The sequence below is a fragment of the Fringilla coelebs genome (assembly GCF_963513975.1).
Source record: "Fringilla coelebs genome assembly, chromosome: 6".
NCBI classification, from domain to species: domain Eukaryota; kingdom Metazoa; phylum Chordata; class Aves; order Passeriformes; family Fringillidae; genus Fringilla; species Fringilla coelebs.
This window is the reverse complement of record NC_140034.1, coordinates 45,224,011-45,238,565: the sequence shown is the minus strand read 5'-3', so window position 1 is coordinate 45,238,565 and position 14,555 is coordinate 45,224,011. Positions and strand designations below refer to the sequence as shown.

At 47.6% G+C, this 14,555-nt stretch overlaps 1 protein-coding gene across 1 annotated transcript in view; it reads right to left on the bottom strand.

Annotated features, from left to right (window-relative positions):
• Nucleotides 1-8,717: 8,717 nt before the first annotated feature.
• The window catches only part of CD151 (CD151 molecule (Raph blood group)), a 31,953-nt gene continuing 26,115 nt past the window's right edge, over nucleotides 8,718-14,555 (bottom strand). Inside the window, exons 6-9 of the mRNA XM_084207929.1 lie at nucleotides 13,601-13,705; nucleotides 12,586-12,741; nucleotides 11,612-11,698; nucleotides 8,718-10,850 (exon numbers count right to left, since the gene is read on the bottom strand). Of these exons, the coding sequence (XP_084064055.1) occupies nucleotides 10,791-10,850; nucleotides 11,612-11,698; nucleotides 12,586-12,741; nucleotides 13,601-13,705 (408 nt within the window). The 3' untranslated portion in view covers nucleotides 8,718-10,790. The remainder of the gene's footprint in view (nucleotides 10,851-11,611; nucleotides 11,699-12,585; nucleotides 12,742-13,600; nucleotides 13,706-14,555) is intronic.

The window sequence follows — 14,555 nt, the reverse complement described above, 5'->3', positions numbered from 1 at the left end:
AAAAGGCTTTAGTGTGTGTTCAGGGACAGGCCTTGGCAAGAACATACAGGCTAGTTAATGTGAGCCTTGAGCAACCAGTGCAATGCCTCAGTTTCCCTTTCAGAACCTCTGGGATGACACATCCCACTCTTCAGAAATCATCAGAGATGAGCAACAAGGAGTAGCCTAACCTCACCCAACCCCTGGTGTCTTCTTGCATCTTTATCAGCAGCCCCTATCATATATCCTAATGAAATATTTTTAATTAGATTTTTAAAAATAACTTTTTGACAATAAGCAGAGCCCAGTGTGGGAACTGCTGATGGAAAGCTGCTGCCCTGAGCTTTTGCAGCAATTTAGAGATCAGCAGCATCACTGTACCCAGCAATCCAGAAGGTTTATAAGAACACAGCTAGAGCCCAATTATCCCCAGCTATTTACTGAAAGCTGCCTTAAAGTGCCTCCCTCCTTCTTTTTTTCCTTTTTAATGAAGTCTTCCTTCCAGCAGTGTGCGTGAAAGTGTGCTCCCCTTCCCAGGCAGTGATAGGAGGGAGAAGGGAGAAACATCCACTTTATGGAACGAGGGGGTAAAGGGTAATGAGAGCAGTGGCACCTGCTCAGGGCTAAAGGCTGCCCTGATGAAATGGGATGTGCTGCTCCCAGCACTGAGCAGCCCCTACCCACCAGCTGATGGGCTCTGCCCAGCTCCTCCCCAATACCATAACAGGTACAGCCAAGCCCTCGAGCCTCCCATTTCCAAAGAGAGTGGGAATTCAGAACTCTTATAGTTGAGTTTATAAATGTATAGGCAGCAATGCAATAGCTAATGCTTGGGCTGGAGGTATAACAAGAGGTTTTGCTGAAATTCCCCCAGAAAATTTAAAAACAAAAATTCGATGAGTGCTGCTCTAGGCTGTAGGCCTTTCCTTGTAATGAGATGTGCAGCTGAAGCAATTACTAACTTTAGTTTTTTTAAAAGCAATAGCAGTTTGACTAGGAGGTCTTCCTCCAGGAATGAGCTAGTAAATGAAAACATTAAGTTAATAAGGGCTTGAGTGCTTCAGATCATTACAGAGATGGCCTACAGCTCCACACTTCACCAACTTGGTTTTTTTTTTAATATTATTGTCAAAACAGCTTAAAGAAAAGCCCCTTTGGATCCACTCAGCATTAAATGCAGCCTTGACAAATGGCTGCTTTCCTCTATTAAGCAACATTTTTAAAAGCAAAATACTAATAATTAAATTCCACTGATGAAAAATTGCTTCAAATAAAGAAAGATAAACAGATGCCATTGGCCGTGGCAGCTTTCATGTCAGCGACCTGAGCTGCTACTGAACCAAATGGATGTGGTGCTGCAGGAGCTGGGAGCAGCACCATGGAGAAACTCCCATTTCATCTACAGCCAGAGACATCTTGGGATATGGTTTCTGTTTTTTGAGCAACAGCCAGGGCAGCTGATGATTCCTGCCAGCCTGGCATCCCCCAGTTAAACCCCTTTTATCCTGCCCTCATCTGAAACCACCAATGGGCAAACTTGCTTTGGGACAGGTCCAGAATTGGGATCTCTGTTGTCCAGAACAAAGCTGTAGCCTCCACCCAGGATCAAGGTGGTCATACACTGCCTGATTGAAGGTCTTTCACGGTGGTTGGGACTAAACTGGCCCAGACTCACCACAACAATGGTGTTTACCCTCACCCCCTTGCCCCCATCCAGGGCAGCATGCCCAGGAGGCCAAAAAACTCCTACTGCTTGCACATCTCCACAAAAGAAGGAATTCTCCAGAGGATCCCTGGACAGCAGAGTTCTTCCTTCTATTGGACACTTCTTATAGATTATCATCCTTTTTCCCTCCCATCCCACCTTCTACAGGTGCATTCCTAACTCAAACCATCTGAAACTTATTCTAAACTCTAAATGTGATCAACTAAACATAACCAGAGAGAACTTCAGGCCTTTACTCCCTTCTGTACATCCAGGGGGGTTCACAGAATCAATTAGGTTGGAAGAACTGTGACAAGGATGAAGTCCAACCTGTGACTGAACGCCCCATGTCAACAAGACCATGGCACTGAGTGCAACATCCAGTCTTTCCTTGAACACGTCCAGGAAGAGTGACTCCACCACCTTCCTGGCAGCCCAATCCAGGGTCTAATCACTTTCTGTGAAGAAATTCCTCCCTGTGTCCAACCAGAATCCCCCCTGGCACAGCTTTAGACTGTGCCCTCTTGTCCTGTCGCTGGTTGCCTGGGAGAAGAGACCAACCCCCACCTGGCTACCGCCTCCTTCCAGGCAGCTGTGGAGAGTGTTAAGATCACCCCTGAGGCTCCTTTTCTCCAGGCAAAGCAAACCCAGCTCCCTCAGGCAAGTTCCAGAAGCAGGGAAATCATATTGCATATGAGGTTACTGCAATATCACAAACTTAAGCTGGTTATTTCTTTCTTCTTTATTTTAAAAGCTACAATATTCAGGTAGCTCAAGAAAAAAACAACCTTTGGATTTTGTCTGCTCATAAATCCATCACAACAGCTTGGGGGAAAACAGTAAATAAGATATTGGAAGAAGAGCACAAGAGGCCAAAAGAAGAGCATCCGCCTCTGGATGTGCTATTTGCAACCAAAGTCAGGTAGCAGGCTGTGATATTAGTGTGTGGTATTGATTTGTTCTTAATCCAGAGAAATGCCCCTGTAATGAACTCTGCTGTGCCCTTAATGATTTCATATTGAAGGATGTTAGGTGCCTTGCTCATAACAGAGTAACAGCAATTCCAAAAATAGCAATCCTCATAATAAAATGTTATTGAGAATCCTGAATTTCAATATAAAAGGGACTCTGCTGTACTCAAGGGCTTACAAGATACAAATGCATACTTTAAAAAGTTGTATTAAAGTCATGTTGGTACCTGAGTTACTGAGACACCGTGAGATGCTACTCCAGGGAGCAGCTGAGCCCCAGGTCCCCAGGAAACTTTTAGGCAGATGTAATACAGGCTGGATTTAATCCCACCAGATGACTGGAGCTGGATGTCTAGAAAGAGCTGAGACGCTTTTGGGAGCTGCCTGTGAGGGCAGGAGAGTGTGCCTGCGGTGCTCCTCAGCAACCATCAGGGACAGCTCGGGAACAGGGTGCTGGGCCAGGAGCCATGTGCCTGTCCTGGCTCTGCTGCTCATCCCCAGCCTCTGGCAGATGCCCCTTCCAGAGGGTCACCACCAAGCTGCCACTGCAACTGGTGCAAGGAGCCTCGAGGGAGAGGGCAGCCATTGCCAACTTCCCAGTGGGAAGAAGCATTCCCACCAAAATCTGGGCCACCACAAAGAACTCAAGAGCTGGGAGCACCAGGTCTAAGGCTGACCTCACTTGCAGGGCATTCCCCAGCCTCAGCTTTGTCAGTGCTGCAAACAGGAGCCTTCCTGGCCTCTATCAGCACAGAGCTCGTCCTGCAGGCCGGCCCAGGGGGAAGGATGGTGGTTCCACCACATGGTTGGTGCCAGAGCCCTTCTCCTGGACTAGAGGAGCAGAAGGGAAGACCCACCCCTGCAAAGAGATGCTGGGGAGTAGCTTCAAGCTTTCAAATAACTCTCAGGCACCAACTGACTTCATTAAGAGAAACCAGGGGCATCTCTTGCCACCTCTAGTGGGACTGGGGACAGGATTAATTAGCTGGAAGAAACAAGGGTGAATGTTTGCCTCCTACAAGTCCCAAAAACAAGCTCAGAGGTTGGTTTTTAGGTTATCCAGGATGTAGACTGGAAAAAAAAAAGCCATTAGATCAATTATGCCTTATTAAAACCATAATTACAATTACAGCCCATTGCTCCTGACCCCTGCCCAGAAGGTGATGTCAGCCAGGCTGCTCCTATCTGCAGGTCTGTGTGTGGGGCAATGGGGATCACCTGAAGGGGCTGTGGCTTGCTGCCTCCTCCAAGTTCCTGGGGAAAAGTGGTATTAAAAACTGGACCAGAATGGTGAACTTGTTCCCCTGAACTGGCTCTAAGCAGGTGAAGCAGGAACTGGCTCCCTCTCCCCAAACACCCTCTCTGCTCCAGCCTAGTTCCTGCTGCTAGTTAACCCACGGGCTGGCAGCACCTGGTCCTCCCCAGGGAGACAAGCAGCATCCTTGGACCCAGTCTCTGAGAAAGACTCTGAATCCTAAAGAAGGGGGAAAAGAGTAGCAGTGCATGGAGAGCAGAAGCTATTTGCATCCATATCCCAGAAACCTCTGCCTGCAAGAACAGAATCAAGTTTAGTCCAAGCTCCAGGCTATGTGAAACCAGAAAAAAAAGAGTGATTCTAAACCAGAATGGTTTTAGAAGAGGGGTGCCACCAGAGTTCAGCAGTTTTGTGGGGCCATAACTCCTTTAGAGCTATATTTTTATTGTTACTTACATTACAGGCAGAGCTGAAGAGGGGCAGCTGCAACTGGGGCTCTGTGGAGCTTGGCACAGCTTGAACAGGCACTAAAAGTAAGTTTTCAATCTAAGAGGACAAGGAAAAGGAAAAACTGCTAGGAATTAATTTGTCCATCATGCTGAGCAGGCCCTGGTGGGGGGCTCGAACGTGAGAAGGAGCTCGGCTCTCACTCAGGAGGTGCAGGATGGACTTTTACTGCACTGCTGTCTGCTCCACCATTCCCACCCAGCACCAGCACCAGCACAATCTGCTGCTCATCTCACCAAAGGAGTCATGAGCTCTGCCAAAAACCCTGGTACAAGAGGTGTCCTCAAGCATCCAGGCAGACAGGGGACACAACTCCTGTATTCCAGTCAGGACCGTAACCACATCCCCACCAACGCACCGCTCTGCTTGTGAAATGCTGCCTCTTCTCGCCCACGTTTGTTTAAATTCAGTTCACTCCCTGAAGGCAGAGTTGGTTTTTTGGTGTAAAGGGGGCCAAGAGCCCACATTTGTTGAAACTATGATTTTAATAGCCTGATCCTGTGACATTACCTGTGATAAGTGAACTGTAAAATACATGTGAAAAATGTATTTAATACATATGCAACCTTCTTCACTGTTTCATGATTTAGGGCTCGACTCCCTGTTTCGGGGATCAGGATTTTTCAATCTGGAACTGTAGACAAACCTCAAATGTTTCTTTTGAGTAATCCTGCCACAACTGCCAGCTAGAGCCTAAACAACTGAATCATTCATGAGCCCCTCCACAGAGCACGAGGCATTCAGCAGAGGAAAGAGCACATCAGCCTTTAACTGGCTGCTATTAAAAACCTGGAAAAGGGCGGTGGGAGAGGGAGGAAGGAGGAAAAGGAAATAAATTATAATGTTGATCATGTTTGTGGAACAATGATGGAAGACGGATGGAAAACACAAGGAGAAAATGTGAATTAGCCTGGGATATCTTAGACAATTGGGCACATTTAAATGGGACAAGATTTAATTTAGGTGAATATAAAATAGGTCCTGATGATGCTCAGTATATTACAGAGGAATAACATGCAAGAGAAGAACCACAAGAGCTGGATGTAGAGGAACATGCCTTCAGAGGTCATTTTGTAGCGAGATTAGCTGTTATTTCAGTCTGGAGGGAACTGAGCTGACATCCTCCAGGAGTGAAGGTAGCAGCTGAAGTCCAAAACCCAAGCCTGGTGCCTCACATTTCAGGTCATCATTGCTTAATTTTGCATCCCAAAATGGGCAGCAAAGAATCAAAGCATGTAAAACAACATGGGAAAGCAACTAGCCAGTAAAGACTGCTTGGGAGGGTAAAAAGGTTATTAAACAGGAAGGAACTTGGGAGGAGGGAGGGGGGAAGGATGAGTCTGGAAGGATCAAGCGCATTTTTCTGGTGTCAGACTTCTGGGATAAAGGGGCTCCAGCCGTTCTGAGCAAAGTAAGAAACACAAACCCCACCAGTAAGGGTTTTTCTGTGGGCAGTGGCAATCCTCCAGCGTGGCAGGAGATCTGCGGGTGTACATACATGCACATAAGGCCAGAGCTATAAAGCATCACCCCACACCTCTGCACGCCGGTGTCAGTGCCTGCTTTGGTTGCCTCTGACCCCAGGGGTGCAAGGGGCTCAGTGTGACCCTCACCCTTCCCCCCACGGCTAACAGGGACACATGTGACAGTCAAAGTCACACCAGGGACTGCAGGGGGGCAGGGTTGGCTGTTGCTGCTGTCCCAATGCTGGGAGAGAGCAGCCGGTGGCAGGATCAGGCCATGCCGGGGCACGGGGCTGTCCCTACACTCCGTGTGGGTAGAAACTGCTCTGCTCCTGTCAGCCACACAGTTCACTACACAGAAAAATGAAGCCTGGAAATGCCTTACGCTCAGCAGCTCATTTTTGCAGAGAGGAGCTGTAATCAGAAGAGGGAAAGCTGCTGATCCTGATGGCCTCAGCCCATGCAGCTTCCTTGCTGTTAATGCTGGCACGCAGGAGGAGCAGCCTCCTTTGCAGAGCATTAAGAGGACTTCAGAACCCCAGAATGGTGCACTTGGAATGAGTCACTGAATGCATTTAGGGGGGCATCAGAATCCTTGCTGCTCATGTGATTACAGCTCGTTTGAGAGCATTACACTCCTTCCCCACAAGGAATTTGTCATCTTTGAAGGCACCACATGAATCTGCTCCCTTTTGCCTCCATGGCCAGCTGGGAAAGGAGAGAGCATTCCCCTCTGCCATTTCCCAAGCAGGCTGTATTTGTCCTATCTCACCAGGGAGGAGAGTATCACTGCCTGAGCCTCTGAGCCACTGCTGCAGCCGTGCTCAGTCCCAGCCCATCAGGAAAACAAGGACATTACAATCACCACTGAAGGGAGTCTTCATAAATGGCAAAAGAAAGGGGCACCAAGGCCTCCCTAGGGGGAAAATTCCCCCAGTTAGCGGCAGGAGAAGAAAGGGCATGTCTGTGAACTGGTTGGAGGTTAAAAGCAGCCTTGCAGGGGAGCATAAAATACTCATCTTGTTTGAAACGGCAGGAACAGAGCGACTGCCCAAAGCCGGACCCTTGCAGAAACTGCTTACCACTACAGCTGTTTTCCCCTTTATTCCTGAGCAAATTGTGCTGACCAGGTGGCCACTCCAGAAGCTGAGCTAACTGCTGCAAAGGGCAATTAGCACAGCTGAAATCTCTAGGTCCGAAGCGAGCCAAGCCTCTGCTCCTGTCTCCAGAGAGGGGGAAGCACCCAAGAGACCCAAGGCTGTGGGGATGCTCTAAGATGGCAGTTGCACCTTGATCACAAACACTGCAGAAGCCCTTTCAAAGAGAAAGAGAAATCGCTTTAAAGCAATAGCTTCATGCTTAGAAACACTGCTCCAGACGTCCTAGACAGCACCCCATGACAGTACTACAGAAAGGGTGGTAATTTTCCTCTGGGGTTGGGAAAAGGTGGCTGTGGCCACACTGCACTCCTGAGGACACAGAGGGAACCAGGACAGCCGTTCCTTCTCGGTTTGTGCTCCACCTTCAACTCACTTCTCGTGGAAACGGGGCTTGGGAGGAGGTCTCATAAATGTACACAGTCACACTCCTGTGTTACCCCACGCGTCCCAGGAATGCACAGCAGTCCCGCAGCGGGGCACTGGCTCGCTCCCGAGCCAGCCGGCTCTGTCTCCCCGGCACAGGCAAACGCTTGCGGGCGTTTTTGGCAGAAATCTCTGCTCAGAGCGGAGCGCAGGCCAGGCGGAGCTGTCAGCCTGTCCTGCGTGAGCAGTGCGGCGCTGCAGCCCGAGGGCCGGGCCCGCGGCTGGCGCTGGAGCGCGGCGCTCCGTCCCGGGCGATTCCCGGGGCCGGGACACCGCCGTGTCCCCGTCGCCACCGCGCGGCCGCGCCCCGCACTGCGGGCGGCGACACCGCCGGCACCCAGCGTCTCACGGGGCATTCCCACCCGGCATCCCCCAGGGTGACCGTGCAGAACGGCATCGGTCTGCTGCCGCTTTTTGACCTGCCCCGGGTCAGGTCAAAATCATGGAGATTCCAAGAGGACACGTTTATAACCCCTGTGGCATCTAATAATACAATAATAACTATCAATACTAATAAATCTGCTATTCATTCTAATAAATAATTATAGTTTTAGGTTGCAATAGGTGATTATACTACTGGATCCTAAAACATAATATTGTAAATAGAATTTAATAGATTCCAACAGTGGATTTTTTCATAATTGTATTAATAGCTAATACCAATACTATAAATGCTAATGCTTACAAGAGACGATAATAAACACTAATAAAATAAACTAATACTACTAATTAATAAAAAATACTAATAAGGCTAATAACCACCCCTGTCACTACCCTGACAGGACAGAGGGCAAATGATGGGTGACACTGCAGGCACTGGGTGACCCTGGGGCCTTGGGCGCCCCTGGACTGCACTGGCAGGTTTGGACCCATTACACCAAACGGCGCCTTCTCATTAGGCCCAAGCTCATAATGATTAAGCCCTGTGTTCTCATTTGACCCCTTCATCAATAATCAGAGCCTCAAATGCCCTCAGGTAACCCCTACCAAGGACTCCAATGACCCCTGTGACCTTGAGCAACCCCTGAGGTTCTGCACCCCGAGCTCTCAGAGGGGAACAGCCTGCAGCACCCCACACCACATCAGAACCAGGCTGGCAGGGGCAGGGATGTAAAGCAGACTCCCCCCAACTTCTTTCCCTGCCTGGTCCCTCCATTCATCTTCTCCAGGAGTTGGCTCCTCAGCAGCAGGATCTGAGCAAGCCAGAGAACTCACCTGGCTCTTGGTAGCCCTTCAGTCGTGCCACACACAGTACAGAGTCTTAAGCTTTATTTTTCTATTGGCCAGCAATTTAAACTGGGTTAAAAAAACCAAAAGCAATGAATATTGTTACACAGAGAAAAGTATAAAACAACTCAGTGGACACAAGCCAACTTATTGTTTATGTCTCATTCTTCCTGGCCTCTCCCAACCCTGTACAATGTGTTTGAAGGGAATGGGCAAAGGCAGCTATGAAGATATGCTTAAGAAATCAGAAATATTGCTTCAAGCAACATGCTCAATATTTTCCTCTTAGTTAGTAGTCAATACTTGTTAAGGAACTTTACTATAAAACAAGAAATAATTTAGAGATTTCTCCTTTAGATCATTACAGAATAATTTAGATTTCTTTCCTCTCTTTCTTACTGTTGTGGAACCAAGGATACACCTCAGTTCCTCCACCTCTCTTTCTGCATTAGTTGAGGATTACTTCATAGGACTGATAATGGAGGAGTTTCAGATTGACCTGCTCTGAATTTTAAGCATCGCCCTTTAGCGCCAGTCCATGATTTCTGCTCTGTGAACCAAAAGCCCCATGATGCTGCAAGACCCTTTACTGGGCTGGATGATTATGTAGGCTGTCTGCTGCTAGGGGCTCAGCCAGCACTGCTAAAAGGCCAGAAGAGGGAAGAAATTTATCTATGAAGGTTTGAGCTTGTCTTCACTGCTCACAAACTCCAAACTCCACTTTCTGCTGCTTCGTGAGTGTAACAGGCATACCAGGAAGAAGGGAACAAGACGAGGAACACAAGATCCTGTGAATTCAGGCTATGATCCTATTGGCACCAAGTCCATGGCAATGTCTGTGTCCTGTATGTATCCAAGACCCCAGTGCAGAGCCAGTATTGAATTAAAACCTATTCCTCAGCAGCAAACAGCTAAGCCAGCACTACCAATTTACCAAGTACACTGGGGCAACTGGTTGAAACTGACTCTCCTGACTTTCTTGGCAGTAACCAGTAAAGTGAGATTCCAGACAAAGCCAGAAAACCCTCAGCTAATTAATAAGCTATTTGGAGGCTGAAAAACATTGGTGTATATCCATTTCCTGCCAAGGGAGGTAAACCTGGAGGTTTTAGTTAGAAAAATCAAACCAAGGGAACATCTCAACATGTAACAGATGAAAAAGGTACTTCCACTAACTGAGCAGGCCAAAGGGTAGCAAGATATGGCAGCCTCACAAAAAGACCAGTTCTTCACCAAACCTCATCAGGGGATAGGGAGGTGGAAATAAGAGTCCTCACTCATGCTGGAAACCAGTCAATAAAACAGACTAGACCCAGAAAAGGCAGTCCATCATCTTTGCTCCAGAACTGCCGGGAAGCAAAAGGCCTCTCGTGGCTCCTAATGGCACTGTGTTGGAGGAGGCTTCAAGGAAGAGAAGGAAGAATTGCTGAGAAATCCTAAGGCACCCACAACATCTTGGCAACATGAGTGTCACACCTAGATTTCAGCTGCACCAAGTTGTGCTCCCAGTCGGCTGGGCAAGTAGCTCCTGCCCCCAGTAACCAGGTAGGCATCTTCTCTGGTGGAGAGCAGCTGTGTTAGGACATTGGTGCACACTTGGGAGGAGGGAGAGAGAAACCTTCTGTGTATGAGAAACTCAGCTCTGGCTCCAGCTCAGTGCAGAACCATCATCTGTCCTCACAGTCAGTGCCTGTGAGCCACTTCTCAGGAGAGCAAACCATGATTCTTGTACAGCATCCTGATAGCTTCATGTTGGCTTGGGAGCAGCCTCAAGGGAAATGGCCTTGGATAAATGTTGCTTTGTAGTTATATCAAGGGACTGTTGTGCTAAAGCTTCTAGCAGAAGATCCACAGCTTTTTTTTTTTCTTGACACTGAAGAGGACCTGCTGAACTCCCGGCTGCCATGTACACAGCAAGGAGGGTGACTTTCCCCAGAGGGGCAGGTAAGGCAGTGCATGGTTCTAAAGGCATTCAATTGCAGAGCCAAGTCCTCAAGTTACAGACACTTTGGTGGTGGTGGTGGTGGTGGTGAAGAGTGGTCAGGTCTGGCAGGTGCTAAGGGAAGTGGCAGAGGGGGAGCAACAGAGCTCTCACAGCTATTAATATGGTTCTGACTTTAAACTCTTGTACAAGCAGCAGGTGAAAATCATCCCAAAGATCTACAGTGTAAAGGAAAGAAAGAAATACATGAAAATCACAGAATGGAGGCAGTGGAATCAGCAACTTGCAAATTAACAGTTCAGACCCACATGAGTCTCAGCCAGCTCCTGCCTGGGAATAACACACTCCAGCTTGCAATAGGCAGCAGGAAAAAACAATCTGTGCTAATCCTTGTAATTAACCACCAGTAGCTTCCTGGGGTGTAATTTGGCTGCTTGCCAGAACAAAGGGGAAGATGAGGAACTCCCAGACACATCTGCATCATGAAAAAAGAATATCCTGTGCCATCCCCTCTCAAAATGAGAGTGCAAGACATTCACATTCTACACCTTCATTCCTCACCCTCTTGCAAATCATTGCAGACCCACAGGGCGGTTCTTCAGCGTGACACAGCTGAAGGAAAAATCCTGGGTAACTCGAGATAATCCTTAGAATCCCAGGTGGGAAGATCCCTGCTGCAGGGCAGGCAGTTATGGGACACAGCCACAGGAGGGCTTCCTCGAGCTGCCGAGCCATGGCCTCCCACAGCCCCGGAGAACAACTCATTCCCCGGCCCTGCTGGTATGTCACCTGCAGGGAATTCACCAGACTGGCACAAAGGCTTTTGCTTTGGACCTCGTGAATCCTCGGGTCCCCGAAGTACCTGGCAACTTCTTGCCAGGCAGGGAAGAGCAATAAGATATCTTTATTTCTATCTCTCAGCTCAGGAGTTCCTTCAACTTCTGCCCAGCACCCCAAAACTCCCCTCAGCCCTTTTTACCTGCACACAAGCAATGCTGATGCCCACTGCCCCGATAATTTTCAGATGCTCTTGAATGAAGTTTTCCAGCTTGGTAATGCAACCACTCTGCAGAGTAAAAGGAGGGACATGGAAAATCAGCTTCAATTTAACCTCTTGTTTATTTTAGTCCAGTGTTTGCGACCCTTGAAAGCAGCACTTTTTAAAGTGATGTCTGTGAGCAATCTCTTCCCCCAGTATCTCTGGAAAAGCTAAGCAGATGATGTGAACTGTGAACTGCATCATGCCTGCTATTGCTCAGGACAAGCTGGCTCAGGAACCTCTAAACAAACCCAAGTTGGCTGCTGGCAGTGCAGGGGAAATGCAGAACAACCGACCACATCACACAGAGAGTGCCATTCGTCTTTCAGGTATGTGGAGAAAGATTCACTCACTCACTGCCTAGCTCCTCCCTGGAGGGGATGTTTATTCCTGTGAGGCCAAAAGGCCAAGGAAATGCTGCTAAGTGCATCCAGAACCAACAACCCTAACATAATTGAAGCCTTTTAGGAGTAAATTCTTCCCACTGCTATTTATTACAGTTTGGTTATTGAGTTTTGGTATGAACCTGGAAAGCCAGGCTCTGCCTGACTCTGCCTTGCAACTGTCAATCAAGAACCAGAAGGATCTCCATTTGCATTTCATGGAGTAATTCTAAACACAGGAAGCTGTGTCAAAGGTAGGACTTGCATCCAAATCTCCTCAGAACTAACAACCTCTCCTGCTTCCCCCCATAATTAATGTACAAAAATAATTATTTTCCTCTATATCAACATATTAAATAACAGTCTAAAGAGCTGAACACTCAGCTAAAGAAGTGAATTCTACATTCTAAGGAATATTACTGACCTTGAAGCCTACTGACAGTTTGCAGTGATAACCCAACACCATCACTCCCTGCCCACCTCCTTTACACACTTTGTGACAGGTGGCTCTGAAGCCCTTCTGCTCTTTACCTCCTTGTAGATGTTGGAAGGATGGTCTCTTCTGCCACACAGGTCAGTGATTGTCTTACAGCAGCTGTCTGGGACTTTCCTCCCACTGGCCTCTGAAGATTTGATCCACAGGCTGTCGGCCCAGTCAGTGTAGTTGTTGCTCCCACAGCACTTGAACTGCACACACAGAGAGCAAAGGCTGAGCCTGCAAGCACTGCAACCTTTTTCTCCTCCAGCCTCCCACATCAAGCCCTGGGCTTCACCCTCCTTTGCAGATACTCCAGCTATCTCATGGGTTTGGGTTTTTTTTATAATTATTAGTGACTTTTGTGTTAAGAGTTCCCTAAATGGCCCTTTAAATATCAAGTTCATCCATCCTTCAGCAGCTGTGACTTTCGTTTACTGCTGGGACGAACTGTAACCAGAGTGCACCTGCAGCTGCCTCAGCTCATAACTGAGTGTTAATGATGGCAACAGGATAAGTTTAATTACCAGTTACCATCACAAATGCACCTGCTATGGCACTATGCAAAGAGCAGTCCCTGTGCTTTGAAAATGCCTATGCACAAGGGCCTTTTCTGTGGGAAAACCTGTCAGAACTGTGGCAGCCCTAACCTGAACCACTCCTGAGCCAGGCACAGCAAGCAACAGTAGCAGAAGAGTTCTTCTTTCATTACATCTTGCTCTCTAGGGTACTGAAAAGCTTAATGAAAAATGTCAGCAATTTCTCCAAAGCTTTGAACTGGGAATGTAGAAGCAGCTGTCAGAGTGACTTGGCAGCTCCAGTTCACTGGGAGCAGTTCAGATATCATTTCCCCAGTGCTACTGGGCATGCAATCCAGTGATCACACCATGACATTTTCTGCCAGTTGCATGGCTCAGGCCTTGCACTTCACCCAATTTTGTCTTGAATCACAACATACACTCAGCTTACAGAAGAAATACCTACAGGTTGGACATCAAGAGATGCCTTTTCTATGCTTGGTTTTAAGCCCTGAAGCTGCATTAAATTCTCTTTGCCTCCAGAGACACCTACCTCCTGCTGCAGTTTGTCCACTGCACTGGTAACACTCTCTTCTCCCTCCCTCCGGTACTTCTGGGTCATGGTGTTCTTCAGATTTTGTTTCAGCTCCAGGCTCAGCTGAATGGAAGAGACAAATGGGATAAAATCACAAGGCAAACTCACTCCTCAGAACAACCCAAAGCCCTGCATAATTCCATTGCTTTTGCTCCAAGAGGAGGATGGAGAACCTAGTGGAAGCTACAGCTTCCTTCTTCCTTCAGCCTCCAAGGCTGGACTGGACAGACTTATTTTCCAAATGATTACAGATCAGACTTCTGTTTTAGTAACTGCAGGGAGGTGTTCTGGGATCAAATTTCAGCCTGTGTTACACATCCCCACATGGCTTCTCATCTTGAATGTGCAAGATTGCCAAGACATGCCCGCAATGAAAGGGAATACAAAAGCGTGCCTACTTAAACATGAATATGCCTGTGATACCATGTGCAGTCTTCTCCCTCAAAAGCCTGTAAAAAAATACTAAAAACTCTATTTTTGTAAAAAATAAAAATCACTCTGTCCAGGAGCAGGAAGAAATCAAGAGTCCTTGGCATGATGAACTAAAGCCACATAGACCAAACAGCTCTTCTATCATCTTGAAAAAGGATGCCACAGGAGGGAATTAAGTGTGTGATTGCAAAAATCACTGCAAGGCCTTTCTGGATAATAGAGAAACAAAGTCTGATTTTGCAAGAACAGAATTTCTGAAAGCATAATCATAAACCACTGGCATGTTCAAGTGATTGGACTCAAACACTTATTCCTATGGAGGCTCTTAATCTAGCTGAATTCTTCTCACCCTTTGGTGACAGCCAAGAAGTGCCAAAGAGCCATATCCTTTTTTTTTTTGTTGTTATCCTGGTTGCATCTCTTTCTTTTTTTCTTTTTTTTTTCATGCTGGTTCATGCAGCAACACTGCTTTAGTCCAACA